At 40.5% G+C, this 21,747-nt stretch overlaps 1 protein-coding gene across 7 annotated transcripts in view; it reads right to left on the bottom strand.

The window, feature by feature from the left end:
• MSI2 (musashi RNA binding protein 2) overlaps nt 1–21,747 on the bottom strand; it is a 547,507-nt gene that overhangs the window by 18,385 nt on the left and 507,375 nt on the right. For 4 of the 7 annotated variants that reach the window (XM_063457454.1, XM_063457455.1, XM_063457456.1 and 1 more), the window contains one exon: nt 8,258–8,434. The exons of the other annotated variants lie outside the window; for them this stretch is intronic. In XM_063457454.1, coding sequence (XP_063313524.1) covers nt 8,258–8,434 — 177 coding nt within the window. The remainder of the gene's footprint in view (nt 1–8,257; nt 8,435–21,747) is intronic. 7 annotated transcript variants of the gene reach the window in all.

Raw genomic sequence — 21,747 nt, 5'->3', positions numbered from 1 at the left:
TATTATTTGTAGGCTGATTGAGTCAACTGATGGTCTTGGTCTATTACTATTGTTCTCACATGGCCAAAATTGGTATTGCTAATATGGAAGTGAAACTTCCACATTATCAGTACAGACAGCCTGGCTGTGGGTGTCTCAGCGATTTCCAGTTTTGGTTAAACTGAAGATGATTGAACTGAACATAGAGCATAATAGCAGCATAACTACTACAATGGCATGTAGTGGCAGTGGTTACGGTGTTAATCCTGCACCTTTTAGTATTAAAAATGAACATTTTATCTGTATATTGCCAGTCTATTAAATAAGTGTACAAATATACAAAGTATATATTTGTATATCCATACATTTATTATGCGGTTTTCATTTCACACAGTACTATATTAAACTATTTTGAAATGCAGAAATCTATAGAGACATTTCTGCTGGAAAAATTGCACATGAAACTCGTGTTATGATCATATTGAAAAATGTAAGTAAAAAGACTGAAGAATAAAATGTCAAGCTATGAATAAAATTATGTGGGAGAGTGTGTGTTTATAGTCAAACCTCATAATTTAAAGTAAGTGATAACAGCGTAAAATCATTTTAGCTCATTGAACGCTCATATACTGCAGAATTCACTTGCAATGATCACAGAGTTGAGAACGGAATTATGTTTGTGACAAAATCACACCTACACAGTCATTATTGTCTATGTTTTTCATGGGAGTGGTGGATGTTCAAGTTTATGCATTAAACAAACAAATAACGGGGTTGAAATGCTACCTGTAGGAGGGAGGCATAGATATTTACAGATAATAAATCTGAGAAGTCACAGCAGGGAAACAGGAACGTATAATTTATTATATAAATCACCTGGTTTTGTAAGCGGTATAATCCAGCACTGATCATGTTTATTAAGTCAAGAAAGGGAATAGAGGTCCTGAGTTTACAGATTCACTTTATCCGTTTTAATATATATATATATACACACACACACATACACACGCACACACACGCACTGTGACAAAGATATTTTGTGAGCTAAGCCATAGCTTAGATCATAGGCTCTCAACCTGGGCCATGCGTTCTGGGGTACTCTAAAAGTTGTCTGGCTGCCCATCATAGGGTCCCCGGGAGGCCAGGTGTGTGCTAAGGCAGAGTAGGCACCTGTTTACCTGGTGAGCAGGTGCCTACTATCCCCGAATGTGCGGTGTCCAAACGGGTGGCGAAGGAGCTCTAATGTCTGTGCTATTCCAGCACTGTTCCCTTGTGCACCCTTCGGTGATGCTGGGAGCCGGGTTATGAGCCGGGTCACTCCAGCCCTGGCTCACTAAACAGCAAGTGAGGAAGAGCACTAAGATTGCACAAGTCCCACACTGGACCCAGGAAAAAGGATCAACTCCAGCTCTTCCAAAGGTAGGGAGGATGGGTGGATTTAAATAAAGATAGAAACATTAACCATTTGTGTTTTGGGGAATGTGTGTCAGCTAGTGTGTGTCAAATCAGTGAGAGTGTGTGTCAGTAGGTGTGTCTGTCAGTGTGTGTCAAATCAGCGAGAGATTGTGTCAAATCACTATGTGAATGAATGTGTGTGTAAAGACAAAAAGGAATTGGTCGCACACCCAGACTGTGCATTTTGCAGGAGGAATGGTGCTGCCATAGTGACCAAAATTCATATATAATACAGATTAAGTTACGGCGCACACATAAATATACAGTTTTAAATCTTATAAGGCATATGGTAGAACTGAATCCCCATATCTGTTAGCTAAGATAGGCGATTTTAAGTAGCCTTATATGATTTAAAAATTTATTTTTATGAGTGAATGTGTGTGTCTGTATGTCTGTCAGTGTGTCCAATCAGTGAGAGTATGTGTGTCAGTGTCTTCTGTGTATAAATGTCTGCATGTGCTAGTGTCCTCTGTGTGTAACTTTCATGTTTGTATTATATTTAAATTTTTGGGACTTTTACACTTTAGATTAACACTTCAGACACTCCTCCTTACATACACAATATTTATCTTTATTTTAAAAATAGTACACTGAACAAAATTATAAAGGCAACACTTTTGTTTTTGCCCCATATTTTATGAGCTGAACTCAAAGATCTAATACTTTTCCTATGTACACAAAAGGCCTGTTTCTCTCAAATATTGTTCACAAATCTGTCTAAATCTGTGTTAGTGAGCACTTCTCCTTTGCCGAGATAATCCATCCACCTCACAGGTGTGGCATATCAAGATGCTGATTAGACAGCATGATTATTGCAAAGATGTGCCTTAGGCTGCCCACAATAAAAGGCCACTCTAAAATGTGCAGTTTACTGTTTTAGGAGGATCTGGTGCGGTCCGAAAAACAGTCAGTATCTAGTGTGACCACCATTTGCCTCACACAGTGCAACACATCTACTTCACGTAGAGTTGATCAGGTTGTTGATCGTGGCCTGTGGAATGTTGGTCCACTCCTCTTCAATGGCTGTGTGGAAGTTGCTGGATATTGGCAGGACCTGGAACACGCTGACGTATACGCAGATCCAGAGCATCCCAAACATGCTCAATGGGTGATATGTCCGGTGAGTATGCTGGCCATGCAAGAACTGGGATGTTTTCGGTTTCCAGGAATTGTGTACAGATCCTTACAACATGGGGCCATACATTATAATGCTGCAACATGAGGTGATGGTCGTGGATGAATGGCACAACAATAGGCCTCAGGATCTCGTCATGGTATCTCATGCAGATGAGCTTCCCTGAGACAGTTTCTGACAGTTTGTGCAGAAATTCTTTGGTTTTGCAGTTGTGGAAGGCACTGTGCAGTTGCAAAGAACTACTTTGAGCATGAACTTTAAAAGTTGTCAGGCTGCTGTCATTTTCATGTTGTTCCCGTTATGTTTCATGCAAAATCATTAACAGTCATTAAAAAAAAAGCCGTTCAGGTTCCTGGGATGTCTCTTTAAAGGCATATTATTGATGGAAATGCGGTGAGATTAGAATCAAGATAGAGTTTTAGACAAGTATGGAAGGAGTTTAATGATCCCAGTTAACTTATTTGAAAGACGAATATTGGGAACAAGCTGGGCAGTCATTTTTCTCTTAATAATTATTACAAGGGCAGTGGGAGAAAGGTGGAGGAATTATAACAATAATGGGAATTTAAATGAGCAGTGTAGGCACTACTTATTATGCCATTAGGTTGTCAGCAATGATCTCTGAGTTCAAGCTTCCACAATGGTAATATCCATCCATATTCTAACATCATTCAGAGCATGAGCCTCTTGGCTAATCCACTGAATGGCAGTAAAATATGGATGAAGTTGACAGTTCCAATGCAGAGTTTGAACATCTACATTAGCAATTGTGAGAAGGGGGTTGGGTCCCACATTTCTGGTAGAAGCACTAAGAAATTGTTTGCCCCAGTACCAGGGAACACCGTTGTGACGGTAGTCACTATCACCTGGGGTTTCAAACAGACATTTTTTATAGCACCCTGGACTATTCCTATGTTTAAGTCACCCTGTGTCCATTGTGGGTGCAGGGTGTGTGTGTAATCTGGTTGTTTGGGGATAAAGGTTATTGTGCTCTTCTGTCTGGCTAATAATTGCAATCATCTAGGTGGATTTGGTTGTGGAGCCTGTACAGCGCCACCTATTGGTTGCAAGCATCTAGCAACAGTTATATGCACAACCTGAATACCAAGGCTTGCTAATTTGCATATTGCTAATTCTGCAGGCAAAAGAGATATTTTCTGTTAATTATTGTCTTCCCTATCCTTTTATAAATATGTTATTATAATTTCCTGTTTATTTTGTTAAATGTTTTGCTATTTGAATCTTATTATGTTTGTCACAGCAATCTAAATGTAATGATCCTATGGGCTAGTCCTAAGAAGAGATGTGCATGTTAGCTCCTTATGGAACTTGTGTCCTGTGTGGATTTGTAGGGATCTCAGTGATAGAGTTTTTGGACCTGTTTACAGGATCCTTCTAACCTGAGAAATAGTAAGAGAGCAAGGCCTGAGAGCTGCAAGTGTGTTTTTAAAAATAAGAGCTATACCATTGCAGATGGCTGTGGATACCTGTCTGATAGAACGGCTGCAGAGGGGACTATACCTGCCTGGAAGGAAAGCTGCAGAGGAATAGGCACAATCCTTGCCTGAAAGCAGGTTTGACGTGTATGAGGCAGGGGGACGATACCTGCCTGGAAGGAGAGCTGCAGGCTGGTCAGGTGAAAAAGCTCTACAAGGACCCCAGTCAAGCTTCGGCGAATAGGGCTGAAGGTTCCAGGGTCGCTGCAAGCGGCTAGGAAGCGGACTGGGCGGAGGTACTCGGTCGGATTACAGGTGCTCTGTCACAACCGTCTACAAACATGCAGTGGTTATGGTTTCTAGATTGTTCCTTTTATTAAAAATATCGATCAAACGTGGGTCTCAGGCTAAATCAAGATAGACAGTTTTAGACTTTAGACAGTCTTTAAAGTTATAGTTCATACATTTAGCATCTTTACTGGTCGGAGTTCTATGAATCCAGCTCCTTGTAACAATATAGCTACAGGGTCATTCACTAAACTCTGAATTTTAGTGAACTCATAACTCCCAACATTTCAAACGGACAAAGAGACACTTTAATTTTAAGAGTGTAAGTGGGGAGAAGGGGTGTGGCAAGAGGCAGGGCTGTTATGAGAAATTTTAGGTGACTTACTAAATCACAATATATACACTAAAATGTAATCTAGAACACGATAAGTGTATAATATTTAAACAGATTGATTTCGAAACACATTTATTGTAGTTTAAAGACACACATATTACTGTGAGTATTATTGCTGTGGACCTCTGTTATGCACTCAAAAACACCAACAATATTGAGCTCCTAGAAAAGAGGGACAGGGGGATGTGGGCCCAAAATAGGACTGTCCTTCCTAAACAGAGACAGTTGGGAGGTATGGTGAATTAAATCTAAATGGTTAATGGAAAAATAGGCTAGTAATGCCAAAAGGAAAACATTTCCAACCAAATCTATAGTAGCAGATAAGCTACTTTAGTTTACATGTTTGCACTTGGATTTAATTCACTACAGTTTATGATTCAGTGCTTTACCCTGCAAGTCTATTTTCTAGAGAGTTCGTAGAGTTGTTTTCTTAGAGAGTTCCATGCTAGTTAGGGTTAAACAACGCAGGAGGAGAGGAGGGAGTGAGCTACAGGCAAGTGATGAACAATACGACCTAACTTGTATTATAGACTATTGGCTGTAGGATGATCACTATATCTGCTTAAATAATTTAAACATACTTTTATTAAATGGATAGGTAGATAGAAAATATATACTTGGCTGTAGATCATTTTCACCACCTCCATGACGTAAAAAGAGGCTTGGCATTCTACAAATGCTCCCTAAGAGTTGTGTGATGCTAATCCATCACTTGGCAAAGAAGTGACTGCAATCATATTTACAATTGTTACCAGGATATATATAACATAGTGGTAAATATCCCAGCATGTCTTTGTCAGCACAGTGTCCTTTTATCAAAATGCATTTTAATACTGTGAAAAGCAGTAAACTTTCAACCACAAGCTTGATAAAGACCACTGCTGTGGTCGAGACACTGGTGTTTTAGGTGCGTTAATAAAAGTACACAGTGCTGACAAACTCAAGAGTTTGAATATATACAAACAGAGCCCATGCCATCCTTACCTTACAGTATTTCACACATAGAGCCACTAACATATGTATATAACGTGCTTCGTACTAATTAGCAAAATGCGCACAGACGTATCATATACACACAATAAAAAATAGATACAGACTTACACAATCAGACACAAAAACTCATTCACTAACACACAATGTAACATCCTTCCTTCAAACACATGTACTAAGAAACACACACTAACACACACTAACACACATTGAACTAATTATCCCTTCCCTCTTGTTTGCCTGTCTGAGGAGGGAGGGAGTGATGAGCCACTGGACTGCCAACCCCAGTATCTAATGTTGGGTGAGCAGAAGAGCTGTTCTTTGACAGGTACAGTCATCCATCCTAATTGCCATCCACAGCACAGCAGCTCGTAGGTTTTGGGATATCATCCTGGCACCTGCTTCCAGTGACTTATCTGTTCTCTATTGACCAGTGGGTGTGAGAGTCACAATCAACCAAATGTCATACATGCTAAACACATGTATATCTATGTGAGAGCCTCAATAATATGGTTCCCATAACTGCATGTCCTCCCAAAGAGCAAAGTCAGGGACCAGAGCCCTGCTTGCTCGCCCAAAGGACGGGTCTACAGAAAGCCACCAATTTTAATCTTCAGCTCCCCTTTCCTATACTGATTCTTATAGGTGGAATAGAAAATTAGGAAGAGTAATGGGAAATCTTTGTTGCAAAGATAATATAGAAAAGTTGTATTTCTCATACAAGTAAAAAAATGTATCCTAGTGGGCTATGATAGCATAATAAAAACATATCGACTGTCCATTGATGTCCTGATCATTGTAAAGTGCTACGAAATTTGTTGCCACTATATAAATATAAAAATAAATAAAAAATAGGACCATGTAGAAGACAAATGTTCCTCCAGAGATATGGGAACAAAATACGTTGTTTTATTTTATAATATGACAATGCATAATATAGAGGCAATAATGTGGATCTTAGGCTGTAACATAACTTTATCTCCCATAACTTAGCTAGATACATGTCTAATAAACACAATTAGTTATACTATTAGTTAACTATATATTACTTGACACGATTTCCCTATAATGCAATTTGGAATGTGCTTCAGTATGGATTCTATTTTTTTTTTTCAATCTTTTGGATCAAGAGCAACATCGAGCTATAATTTAATGTTTAAATGTGATCGACAATAATAATAATTTTATAGTCAATTAAACAGGCTGAATGCCAAGAGTGGCAAATGGCTATTACATTTGGGCTTCTTTTGTTTTTTTTTAAGCAGATATGAAAGATTTAAGGGTATTTCATTTAACTTCACCAAATATTCCATGTTTGTACATAATAAAAAAAAATATATATTTTTTTTATTTTAGCCCGTCATTCACATCCACACATTGTGCATTAGTATAATCTGTCCTGGGATATAGATATTTATGTAAGTGGTTGAGGAATTGCTACTATGCCACACATCTGTGGATCCAAAAGCTGTACATAATACTTAGGTTAGGTTATCTTCCAAGCTGGCTTATAAATGACTACACTGTGCAAGCTGTGAGCTAAGAGCATCCTTGTAAATGTATCCAGAGCTGGATGTGAAAGGTCGACATTACATGATAACCCCTTGACTGATAAAACTCTGTGCAGTTTCAAGTCATGAGTCATTATGGCATTTTCCTGCATTTCATGGGTATTATTGCACTGTAGAAATCCTTTCATAACTCAGAATAATAACATCACTTAGTGAAAATCAATTCTACATACAGGGAAGGGCGGAACACAGAAATAAATTGATTAGAAACATATGAAAATGCAAATGTTATACAAACGTCAGGACACTAATGAAAACAAGTGATTGCCTGCTAAACAAAATGCTGAAAACAATGGCAAATGTAGATTGTAGCCACGAAATAACATGCTGTGAAAAGGTGTTTCATACATACTCAAGTATATATAAAATGCATTGGTATTCTTCACACCAAACCTACGCCTGCTCTAAAGGTGCTATTGTCATTTTAATTAGAATTGGCACAAAGCCTGCGCATTAAAAATACAATACAGTCTTTGGGCAAAGCATTTTGCAGGGGTGTATTTAAAGTGGGCATCATTAATAATTGTTACCTTTTCACAAGTGGCAAATAAATGCAATATTTCTGTATATATATATATATATATATATATATATATATATATATATATATATATATATATTTATTTGTTGCCATTATTTAAAAAGTGAAAGGAGAGTTAAGACATTAAATTTAGATTAAAAAAATTAATTGGCATTAGAGCCAGATCTTAAAACATTCTTTATATGCCTAGGGATTAATACATAATTAAAAACAATAACCTGCTGTTATTTATGCAAGGCATATAAGCACATTAACATTAACACTTGTGTACGTTTGACCTGCATTATTACAGTTTGTTTTCAGAAGAGAAACTCCCTTTATTAACACAGCTATAATGTCACCTCGGAGAAAATGTCAATAATTAAAAACATGCAAAGGTTAGGATGCAGGCCCTGGTTTGTGTGTCATTACCCGCCAAAGTGATCCCCTGCTCACCTTTCCCCAAAAACAATAAAAGGCTGTACAAACCTGGGCTCTTAAACTGATCCGGGCTGGGAAGGTGATGGAGGGGGGAGTTACTTGCTGAGGCAGCATGCTCACTACGAAGCATCTGTGCCGCTCGAGGCCCCATGGAACCATAATCCGCGAACGACAACGTAGCCCGTTGATCGCCGGGCGAGGTATAGAAACCATAATCTGGGATTCCTAAAGACATATTGACTGCATCACTGTGTGTTCTAAATTGTGACTCAGCACATTAGTGCACGCAAAAAAAAATTATTAAATGCAAGAATTTTGGGAAAAACAACAGAAATTTCCAAACAGGTAGGCCGCCAGCCCTTGACATCAATTCAAATGTACATTACCGCCAGATTTAAATCAACCAGTTATTTATTAGATGTGTGAAAATTAAACAAAGACATTACTTGCACAGTTTGTGTAAAACACCTTTTCCAATAAAGGATTAGGCATTTTTAGGATGGAAACATGAAAAAAAAAAAACACAGCAACAACAGATTAATATGCAGAACATGTAAGCAAACATTATAACCTGAGTCACCCTCGCAAGAATGATAAAACATCTGACACGTTTTGTTTTAGCAACAAATCTATAGGCAAAATACTGGCCTTACTGTTACACATACAGTATATAAACACATTGATACTTTTACTGTTTTTTTCCCAACAGGATACTTCATTTAAAAGGTAACGCTCGTTTACACATAGGTAGTGAAAAAAGCTTAGTATTTCTTGCAAGAATAAGAAAGGGAAAAACTATTTATTAATAACTTGCTAGCTGATTAAAACAAATCTGCATGAGCCCACTAATGACATAATAAGATTTAAAAAATGACAAATAAATCTATATGTTGTGTGGGTACTTAATTTACATGGACATTTTAATGAATGTGCATTCAAACCTTGTCTACAGAGATATAAGAAAACCCTTTGTGCAGTAGAAGACATTAACAAAGACAGAGTTTGTGAGCTATTAAACACAATACTGACAATGTTTATGGAAGTAATAGACATACTAAGTAGGCAAAGTAGACACTTTTTTCCCCCCAAAGGAACACTCCAAGCCCACATAGTGGTTATAGTGTCAGGTATTCCCAGGCATCCCCCACCCCAATGTAAATAGTCAAATTGTTTGCTACTGGTTTAGACTTCTTATATGGGGTCCACCCGGCACTGCTCCCTGCCTCACTGTCAGCTGAAAGCTAATCCTGCAGGGCTTAGCGCACTGGCTGAGAGTGATGCTGTCATGATTACTGGAGTGTCCCTTTAAAGAGACAAGTGTTTCTTCCACAGGGAGCAGGCTAAGCACCATAACCATAATTTGGCTTTGCAGAGGTTATATAAATATAACAAGATATCAGTGTACATAGAGTCACCAGTATTAAAGTGTATGATATAAACACACAGAAAATACAACCATATCAATAGATTCCACCGGGATATCACAGAATACCTAAAACAAAATTAAAACAACATAGTGTGTATTGTATAAAAATATAAAATGTGAGATATAAAAATAGGACTACCACTCACATGGCCCAGTGCCGTCCCAGGCTCTGTATTGCAGGCTCAAGGGTGCCAATACTGGCTACAGGGTCCACGTTATCACAGAAGGATGTTATGTTTAATTTTGTTTGAGGTATTCTGTGATATTCCAGTGGATTCTAGTGCTATGGTTGTATTGCCTGTGTGTTTATACCATACACTTTAATACTGGTGACTATGTACACCGATATCTTGTTATATTTATATTTGTCACTTTGTGTTTGTTTGGGGAAGCACTTTCTATATCAGATACATAATTATGTTTTAGGGACCTCACTTCTATTACCAGTATTTTATCCATCCGAAGTGCCTTTACACAATCTTCTTGTATACTTTTATTTGCAGAGGTTATGCTGCTAGTTGGCAACAGACACATGCAATTTTCAAGTGGTTTGACCAAAATGGTGGGTCCCACAGCCTAACACACAGCTTCCCTACTTCCACATTAGCAAAATGAATTCTGCCCATATCATAAATGAATTCTCAGCCTAACGCCCAGCTTCCCTACTTCCACAATAGCAAAATGAATTGTGCCCATATCATAAAGGAATTCTCAGCCTGACACAGCTGTCCAGTTATGATAATTATAAATCATAATGAACAAATCCTTAGTCTGCCAAAACTAAAAAAACAACAACAACGATACCTTTTAAAACACTCATGTATACACTACACTTAGTCCACCTCTGACTTGCCTCTGCGTCGTCAGACCCTGTGCCCCTTGTTTTACCAAATGTATCAAAATGGGAAGTGTCTTGACTCTAATACACCTGGTGAATTAGCTTATTTTAGTAGATTTTGTAATCGTAATCGTAATATTTTAAGCCAGATGTAAATTGTCTGGAGGGATAATGCTGCAGTGAACATTGCTGTGAGAAGACAGTCCAACAGTCCAACTAAATGCCATCAAATACTCCATGCCATCAATGGAAGCCCATTCTGTGTAATTTCAAGACACTTGATAGAGTTGTAGAACCAGCAAATATATAAATTGCTAGGTGTTGTACAAATGACATATTCACCTGTTTTAATTTTCTATAGCAGATGGCTTGTTGTACTAATATGTTCAACAGAGGTTGACATCCCTAATATTTTGCAACAGCATATATAATGTATTATTGAGGGAGGGTACATATACCGGTGGCATACAGTACATGATTTAATATTTTATAGCAAATGACATATCTATAACATGTGAACTATTTGTTATGTGCCTATCCTGTGCAGCCATAGCCCGACATGATAAATAACAAAATATCTACATTTGCTTGGTATTTGGCTAACACAATGCATACCTGAAACAGAAGGGGAATAAAATGTAATGCTGCCACAATATAAATGACAGAATAGCTCTAAATGTAGTCTCTGGCACACTCTGGAATCAATGCTATGAACTTGTGCAATACCAGGAGGCATCGTGGCAAACAGATGTGCACTATTGTGCACTAATACAGCTACAAATTCGAATTTTGATCGTAACCCCTTGTATATATAGTTATACCCCAAGCTCTAACTAGCTGAGGTATAAAATATTCCTGTCAGTTTAACAAAACAAACATTATCTTTAGAGTTCTAGCTAAGGGCAATCAGATGTTCTTAGATTGGTGCCCCTTTAACCAAAACCATATAATTATCTTCTTGGCCAGGTGCATGTGCTCTGACAATTTAGATTGCTATTTAATTTGATTAGTTATATTTATTCACATATATATCCATCAAATCTTTTTAAATTAACATCATTTGGAACGATTGGGAAGATTTGACCAAAGCATCACACTTTTTTCAGTATGGTTGCATAAGTTATGATCATTTTTTTTTAATTAACATATATATCATTTATTTTTTTGTTAAAAAAAAAAAAAAAAAAGAAAGGAAAATTCCAGTACTTATTTATTCTTGCAAAGAGCTCTGCATAAATTTCACAGATCAGGATATGAGTTTTGTTCTCTCCAACAGTGCATATACAAAACACTGTTTTCCTTTTCATTTAGCAAGGGGAAATTACAACTTATTGTTTTGCATTGCCAGGCAAACTCAGGCACTGTGAGGAAATTTGTCCCCAACACCTGTGTTCCTGCTCACCCCCTACAAACAGGTATAATTGGTCTGAAGCATTAAACAAGCTCAGGCTTGCAGCTCCACACCACATGGAAGACATAAGCCGCAGACCTCCGAAAAGCTGTGCATTTATTCAGGAAAACACAAAACATCAACGTTCTCATTAACTGGGCAGTAATCGGCGCAAATATGTGTCTCGCTCTTTTATTTTTATAAGGAGGGTTGTTACTTTTTTCATTCCAACTTTCTAATTAAAGGTCGAGAGATGCCATCTCCGGTGGGAAGTCAAGTGAAATAACACCGGCAAGCAGGAAGACTGCGCCTGCTGTGCATCAAAAGGTGTGGGCAGATGGGGAGAACAGAAGATTTTCCTACAAAAATATCTTCCTGCCTTTTCTTGTTTCTCTCTCTCTGACTAGTTATGCCTGGGATGCTTTTAGATTGAAAGCTCGTTTGGGCAGGGCCCACTTCACCCGCTGCTAACCTCCAGTTATTGTAGTTTGCAATGGCATGCCAATCTGCATTGTTCTTATATTAAATAAAACAAATGCAACAGGTTATCATTACAACGTAATTAACTAACATTTGAGACAATGTCTTCAATTAACATTAATGAAAGCGTATTCAGGGATTGTTTTTGTAGCATGATTGTGTTAATCACGTCTCACAATCAGGGACATATACTTTTAAATTAACTAATGAAGCAAATAGAGATAAAACAATACTAAAGAAAAAAGAAGTGTTGTTTTATCTCTATCTAACCAATAACGTAGGGGTTACCCTCCTACTACCACCACTGAGTCTCCTCTAATCATACAGGCTCCATTCTGTCATTTATACTATGCATCATTCCTATATCATTCATCTTATCTGAGCATATACAAAGTACTTTTATTTCTAGAGATTACAAACTGGCAAAGAAAGGGGGATTACAAAAACATACAAACTAGTAAAGGTTTCAGATCATGTACCGTATATACTCGAGTATAAGCCGACCCGAATATAAGCCGAGGCCCCTAATTTTATCCCAAAAAACTGGGAAAACTTATTGACTCGAGTATAAGACTAGGGTGGGAAATGCAGCAGCTACTGGTAAATTTCTAAATAAAATTAGATCCTAAAAAAAATATATTAATTGAATATTTATTTACAGTGTGTGTATAATGAATGCAGTGTGTCCGTATGTATGTGTGTGTGTATGAGTGCAGCGTGTGTGTATGAGTGCAGCGTGTGTGTATGAGTGCAGCGTGTGTGTATGAGTGCAGCGTGTGTGTATGAGTGCAGCGTGTGTGTGCATGAGTGCAGTGTGTGTGTGCATGAGTGCAGTGTGTGTGTGCATGAATGCAGTGTGTGTGTGCATGAATGCAGTGTGTGCAGGGCCGGTGCAAGGATATTTGCCGCCGTAGGCAAAAAATATTTTGCCGCCCCCTCCCCCCCCCATATGTCCTGACTTCCCCTCCTCCTCCCTCAGTGGTCCTTACCTCCCCACCCCCGTGTTCCTTCACTCCCCCCCCAGTGGTTCTGACTCACCCCTCCCCTAGTGGTCCTTACCCTCCCCTCCCCTAGTGGTCCTTACTTCCCCCTCCCCTCCCATAGTGGTCCTTATCCCACCCCCTCCCTCTCATAGTGGTCCTTATCCCCCTTCTCCCTCCCATAGTGTTCCTTATCCCCCCCATCCCTCCCATAGTGGTCCATATACCCCCCCCCCTCCCTCCCATAATGGTCCTTATACCCCCCCTCCCTCCCATAGTGGTCCTTATACCCCCCTCCCTCCCATAGTGGTCCTTATACCCTCCTCCCTCCCATAGTGGTCCTTACCCCCCCCCCTCCCTCCCATAGTGGTCCTTATACCCCCCCTCCCTCCCATAGTGGTCCTTACCCCCCCCCCCTCCCTCCCATAGTGGTCCTTATACCCCCCCTCCCTCCCATAGCGGTCCTTATACCTCCCTCCCATAGTGGTCCTTAACCCACCCCTCCCTCCCATAGTGGTCCTTATACCCCCCCCCCCTCCCATAGTGGTCCTTATACCCCTTTTTTTTATTATTAATTTTTTATTTCTTATTTTTTTTTTTTTTTTTTTTTCCGTCCCCCCTCCCTGCTTGATATATGGCAGGGAGGGGGGCTCTCCTTCCCTGGTGGTCCAGTGGCAGTTCAGTGGGGGGGAGAGGGGGGCTGGCAGAGCTGTACTTACCTTTCCTGCAGCTCCTGTCAGCTCTCTCCTCCTCTGCGCCGTCCGTTCTGCTCTTCTGTCAGCTCCCAGTGTAAATCTCGCGAGAGCCGCGGCTCTCGCGAGACTTACACTGGGAGCTGACCGAGGTGCTGAACGGACGGCGCGGAGGAGGAGAGAGCTGACAGGAGCTGCAGGAAAGGTAAGTACAGCTCTGCCAGCCCCCCTCTCCCCCCGGTCTGTATTATGGCAATGCAAATTGCCATAATACAGACTCTGACTCGAGTATAAGCCGAGTTGGGGTTTTTCAGCCCAAAAAATGGGCTGAAAAACTCGGCTTATACTCGAGTATATACGGTATTTATCATTGTGATCTTCTTCCAGCTTGAGACCTACTTAGTGAATTTATAAGAAATATTTAATGGCCAATAACTGAGCTGGGTTCATCAATCTTCCATTCAATGGGAAGCTAACAATCACAGCTGGTAGAATTCATTAGTCTGCACTCACCATCAACACTGGAGGTCTTGTTTGTCCTTTTTGTTAAGAGAACATTCCAAGCACACTAATCCTGCTGTAGTAAATATGGTGCCAGGTAGGTAGTTAAGCCATTTTAGCATGGTTTGACAACTTACCTGGATCCCCCAGGCGCACCAATCGAATATCTCATGCAGGAGAATCCAACGGTCTCTATAGAATAAAGCATGAATGGTCTAGGACTTTGATAATTGTCTGAGTTGTCTGTTGACCTGCTTGGCCCTGCTTTGCTCTGTACAGCTAACAGAATTATCCAGTTTTAAAAACTAGAAGCAAGGGTTTACTGTGGGCTTTCCGCAGGATCCAGGTAAATTGTCAAGCCATTCTAAAATGGTATTAATACTTACAGTTTGAAGGTACTAGGACACTCCTGGCACCAAGAATTATAGCAGGTTGTAGGCAGGGCCGGTTAAAGGATTTTTGGCTACACAGGCAAAGATGAATTTTGCTGACCCCACTCTCCCCCCACACAAATAAAATGCATCTTAAGCAGTCTTGCACCCACTTGTATGTCTCTTACATCCCCCCTTGTGTATCTCTGTTTTCCCCTAGCCCCTTTATGTGTATCTTTCTTTCCCACAGCCCTTTTCTGTTGTTCTCTTCACTCAGCCCGTTTTTTTTGTGTGTCCCTCTTCCTCTCAGGGCCCTTTGTGTATTTTTCCCTCCCAAGCCATATAGACAGATATATAGCAACATGCACATAGTCACAGAAATATGCAGGCACACAATCAAACAAACACAGTCATACAGGCACACAGTCATACAATTAATACATACAGGTACACTGTCATACAAACACAGACATACAGACACACACAGAGACATGCAGACACTGTCATATAGAGAAATAAAGACACAGTCACACAGAGATATACAACCACAGACATACAGTCATACAGAGACATAATGACACAGGCATACAGAGACATACAGACATGCAGAGACATGCATACACAGGCATGCAAGGACATATATACACAGACATAGTCACACATAGATATACAGAACAATGCATACAGAGACATACGGACACAGTCATACAGGGACATACAGAACAAGGCATACAGAAACAGTCATCTAGGCATACATACACAGTCATACACAGACATATAGTCATAGAGAGACATACAGACACAGGTATACAGAGCAGGGGCAGATCAAAATCTAATCTTGGGAAAGGAGCTGGTAGTAAGTTGTAGTGGGGTGATAGGGGCTGTAATTGAGGAGTTAGGGGCTATAGTAGGGACACAGGGGTTGTAGTTGAGAGTTAGGGGCTGTAATTGGGGGCTTAGGAAATGTAGTGGGGGATAGGGGCTGTAGTAGGGGGGTTAGTGACTGAAATAGGTTGATGGCTACAAGTGGGACAGGGGGCTGTAGTGTGGGAGATATGGGCAGCAATTGGGGAGAGGGGCTGTAGTAGGGGGTAATAACTGTAGTTAGGGAATATGGTCTGTAGTGGAGTCATGGGGTGTGGGGGCTGCATGTGGGGGAATAGAAACTGTAGTGGAAGAGATGTGAAGTAGGGGCTATAGGGGCTGTGGTGGGAAACAGGGGCAGTAGACGGGACACAGGGACAGTATGGTGGGGTTAAATGGGCAGTAGAGGGGGAGACAGGGGCTGTAGGGGGGCAGGGGCTGTATAGTGGGGCACAGGGGCAATATGGTGGGTGGACAATGACTGTAGGGGGGCAGGGGCTGTATAAGTGACACAGGAGCAATATGGTGGGGGCACAGTAGCAGTAGAGGGGGGGCAGAGGCGGTAGACAGGGGCTGTGGAAAGGGGACCCGGGGCAGTAGAGGGAGGCAGGGGCAGTATAGTAGGTGCAGGGACTGTAGAGTGGGCATGGGCAGTATGGTGGGGCAGGGGCTATAGAGGGAAATAGAAGGCCTGTAGAAGGGGCTGGATGAAGGCTGGGCAGGGGCTGTAGAGGGACATTGAGGGGGCACAAGGGTAGTAGAGGCGGTTAGTATGGTAGGGGAGGGGCTATAGAGGGGACAGGGGCAGTAGAGTGAGGGCAGGGGCAGTATGGTGGGGCTGGGGCTGTAGAGGGCGCAGGGATTGTAGAGGGAAATAGATGGTCTGTAGAGGGGGCTCATGGACAGTATAGTGGGGGCAGGGGTTGTAGAGGGAAATAAAAGGGCTGTAGAGGAGGCACAGGGGCAGGATGGTGGGGGCAGGGACTGTAGAGGGAAATAGAAGGGCTGTAGAAGGGGCAGGGGCAGTATGGTGGGGGGCAGGGCCTGTAGAGAGGGGCTGCTAAAAACAAACACAATAAAAAACTTTTGATGAAAAAAAAAAAAAAAACACACTGAAAGGTCTTCCCCCCCCCTCCTAGAGGATTACCTTGTGCTAGTGAGGGGGAGGAACCGTATCCCTTGTGGTTGGGTGACTGGAGGCTGGAGCTGCAGATAGTCAGGACCGCTGGGGAGTCTGGGAGCAGTGAAGCCCCACCCCCTTCTGACATCATCAGAAGAGGCTGGCGGACTTCACTGCCAGGCTCCTGCTGTGCTGGCTGCAGGAAGGGCGAGGTGAGTTTAAAAATCCCCAGCCAGAGGCAGGGCCAGATGGATGCGCCGGCCCTGGTTGTAGGAGCAATGATATTTGAAGTGTTCCTTTAAAATGATTATTATTATTGCCATTTAAAATTACTTTTATAAATTTATAGTAAATTTGCTTTTTTGCTGGCCTTTTCATTAATGCTCATGTAAGCTTCTTAATCCAAGGAGAGGTCTGACTGCCATTCTGAGGTCGAGAAATATTTTTTTTCCTAGCTTGTTGCAAAACTGCAAGGTGCTTCAAACTGAGGTTTTTTTGCCTTCTTTTGGATCAACAGCAAAAACAGATGTGAGAGAGGCCGAACTTTTACACAAGTCTGTTTTCAGCCTGTACATCTATATAACTGTAAAAGATGGGCAATGAAATAAAAATACACAACGCTTGGTTAATGTTGAGATACATTCCAGTGAGTATAACACACAAGGCATGTAGGTAGCAGTTTAAAAAAATAAAATAAAAGGCAAAATTGTTTAAAGACTGTAGGCAATGCTTTACTCTGTCCAGAATGTAAAGGGTTTATCATGATTAGTGAACCTGAATGACAAGCAATCTCCCTCTGACTTACGAAATGTAATCATGTCTGGCGAGCAGCAAGAATAGGCCAGCAGAGGTGAGCCTGATTCTGATGGCAGGGGCACAGTCAACAGATAACACATTAAAAGAAATTGCTGGATGATTGCTAAACAAAACACGACAAATAGCAAATAAATAAATATGTCAAATCAAAAGAAACCACTCAGCCTCACTTCATCACAAAAATAGACGAAGTACGGTAAAATGTAAAATATTTTCTGAAATCACCATTGAAAAAAACAATACCAATTCTTGTGTATTTGAAGATCCATGGATGGATTAGAGTACCTATGATAAATTTTATCTCTACTTTTTATCTCCAACTTTATCTCCCCACTCTGAAATACTTTACCTACCTAAAGTATTTGTCACGACTACTAGTGTGGTCCAGCACGCAGAAACTATGTAAACATATACATAGGCAAGAAAAGGAAAATAAAAGGACAGAGCGTAAACCGGACCTTAGAATGGCCAGACTAATACGCTAGAGACAGAGAATGGTCAAGGAAGCCAGAAAATACACAATAACGTTTACACAAGCCAAGTCAGGGAAACCAGAATTCAGAATAACCAGGGAAAAGCCAAGATCAGGATACCAGGAAATCAGATTCACAAGGATAAACGCACTCTCAGGAAACCAGGAACAGGAAACCACGACAGGGCAAGGTACTGAGGTGAGCTAGGGATTTAAATATAACTCTCTAAGGTCTGATTGGTCAGAGGGCGACCTCTGGCCCCAAAACGTGCATGCGCGTTGACGTTGTGACATCACGCGCACGTCAGTATGAACTTCGGGGATGGAAATACGCCATTTTGGATCCGGGCGCGACGGCCGGAGGATGCGGGGAAGCGGCTGTCGGCTCGCCGGCTCGCAGGTAAGCTCGTGCTGTCGGCGAGGCTGTGCCGGTCGGACACAGCCGTGCCACGCGGCGAGCCGGCAACCGCGACAGTATTCTGGAGTAAGCGCAGGACAGAGAGTTAAAAATAAACCTAAACCCTCTTCTAAAAATAATATCACCAATGGTGTAAGAAGAGACTAGTCCTCCTTTGGTAGAATACATACAATTCTTCTAAAAAAATATATAAAAAAAATAATGTAATTCTACAGATGTAAAATAGCATCTCAGTGACCATCCTAGTGGCTGTTGTTTTTTTTTTGTTTTTTTACTAACCTTGTTAGCTGTAGTGTTTTTTTTACCTGCATATCCCATTAAAACCACAAGCTTTAATAATCATTATCCAATGTCTATGTAAAAATATGAACAACATGAAGAGTAATTAACACAAGTTTAAAGTACCACTTAAAATGCACAACTAGCAGTTTAACCATTGGTCTAAAACATCTTTATTGTTAAAATAACAGAATTAATCAGGCTTTGCAAATCTGTTTTCTGAAAAAAAATCAATAGTTTAAATAGGGCACATTCTAGAATTCTCATACCTTCAGGAGGGCATGAGTAGTGGGAAGAATATAACTTCACCTGCAGAGGCAGAAAGCCACTGTCCATGCATGCAAAATGATTACATTTTGGCATTTGGATTGCATCGCTTTTAACACGCATTTAACACTTGGAGTTTTTAAATCAGGATTGAAAGGGGCAGGGTCTGATTAGGTAGTAGTGCAAATTGCATCAGCGATGTGTGTAATTGTGGGTTACTTCTCTCATACTAACAATGTTCAAGTATAACTTTCCTGCAGACATACCATTACAGGATGCACAGTCATCCAACACTGATGTAACCCGGGCAACCTATGGGTCATTTATTGGCTAAATAATAAAAATAAATTGCTACTTAAATATTTCAAGCCCAGTCTCATTCTGCATTCATCTCTGCTCCCAGTTCCCACTATTAGTTTAAACGGTTACCCTACTGAGACACTCCCAGTCTTAGTATCTCAGTCTTATCTCTCTTTCCCACTCCAATCAGTCGTTTTCATCCGAAGTCAACCAGTCTCCATTCCTTATCACCAATTTCTATTTTCTCCCACCTCCCCTTGCATTTTCCACTGCTTCTCCAACTTTCTCCTTTAGTTATATGTGACTGCATGTGTGTTATGAGTTCTGTGTTACTGCATATGTGTGCATACTTTCCAACATTATAAATCTGCAAAAGTGGAAAGGTGGACCCACAGGGATGGCCGCAGAGAGTGATTAACCATAAGCTGACCTTGGCAGCCACCTAGGGCCCAGGTGTTAGAGAGGGGCTGCAGAACAATGACTGGCTTGGTCCCATTCAATATCCTATTGTGAACAGTAGATGGTAGGCCCTAAATCAATAATCAGCTGTGGGCCCTGTGTGATCTTAATCCTTCGTGACTGGGACATGACTACACAGATAGAGCTTGTGGAAACCTGGAGTGAATACACACAACGATGACATACAGACAATGATGCAGTGCTCCTCGTGCTTGGACCATCTAATGATGCCCAAGCCAAGGACAAAATATATATAATTTGCCTTCAACAGAAATTATATTTTTTGTAAATTGCTATGGAGCCATTAGTCTCAGAAAATTGCGGCTGCTAATTGCTTTGAATAATGGAAAGAGATTTACTGTGGTAGTATGGAAGATTGTAAATGCAAATTCAGTAACATCCTCCATAGTGACTATGCAAAGCAGCACCTACGAAATGAAATAGCACTACACTATATATAAAAGTGGACTGGAACATCATTTTGAATTGCTGAAAAAATATAGTTTTTCCACCTTTTTAAATGGATGTACTCCTTTCTTAAAACAAACCCTCAATGAGACTCAGAGTTGCTAGTCTTCAGCTACTGACAGTATTTTAACACTCTCTGTGTGTTTCCAATGATCTGCCAGGTCTGCCCCATTCCTTGAAGTGTCAAACAAGAAGATAGTCTGTCTGCTGATTACTGCCACCCACCTGTCTGCTCTGAAGCAGGGGGTCTTAGGACAGCAAGTACAAAAGTGTATTTCTGTTATAAACCCATGTGAAGCAGAAATTTCCAGTTCAGTACTCTTATAACGGGTCATAATAACACTTTATAGCTAACAAGATTTAAGATGAATCGTTATTTTGGCTCATAATGCTGAAAAAGAAAATAGAAGATATTCAAGAAAAGAAAGTAATTGAACAATAGATGAAAATAATATTCTGACCAATTTTGTCAAAATCTGAACTATTTCATTCTCAGTGCTGCTATCAAAGTATTCTAGCTTGTGCATACGGGTAAATGGTGATGTGGTGCAGGATGACAAACAAGATTACATTTCCTAGACATATCCACAGCTACTGGAGAAAGCAGCCATACGAATGTGAATGAAAACACATCAACGTGCATCTTTTCTAGTGTCAATAACAAAAATAAAAATATTTCCCAATGCCCGCAGACAAAACAGCACGCAATGCATCTAATCAGTTTACTCGGATAATAAATGCATTGTATGATCATACACAGACAGTGGATTCTAGTCATCTATTGGAGGCATGAAACACACACACACTGGAAGGAACAAAAACTAGAAATCTTAATAAGAAATCATACATTTAAAGGGACACTATAGTCACCTGAACAACTTTAGCTTAATGAAGCAGTTTTGGTGTATAGAACATGCCCCTGCAGCCTCACTGCTCAATCCTCTGCCATTTAGGAGTTAAATCCCTTTGTTTATGAACCCTAGTTACACCTCCCTGCATGTGACTTGCACATCCTTCCATAAACACTTCCTGTAAAGAGAGCCCTATTTAGGCTTTCTTTATTGCAAGTTCTGTTTAATTAAGATTTTCTTATCCCCTGCTATGTTAATAGCTTGCTAGACCCTGCAAGAGCCTCCTGTATGTGATTAAAGTTCAATTTAGAGATTGAGATACAATTATTTAAGGTAAATTACATCTGTTTGAAAGTGAAACCAGTTTTTTTTTCATGCAGGCTCTGTCAATCATAGCCAGGGGAGGTGTGGCTAGGGCTGCATAAACAGAAACAAAGTGATTTAACTCCTAAATGACAGTGAATTGAGCAGTGAAATTGCAGGGGAATGATCTATACACTAAAACTGCTTTATTTAGCTAAAGTAATTTAGGTGACTATAGTGTTG

The sequence above is a fragment of the Pelobates fuscus genome, chromosome 1 (assembly GCF_036172605.1).
Source record: "Pelobates fuscus isolate aPelFus1 chromosome 1, aPelFus1.pri, whole genome shotgun sequence".
Taxonomy (NCBI): Eukaryota; Metazoa; Chordata; class Amphibia; order Anura; family Pelobatidae; genus Pelobates; species Pelobates fuscus.
Note: the sequence above shows the minus strand (reverse complement) of the source record. Positions and strands in the feature narration are given on the sequence as shown.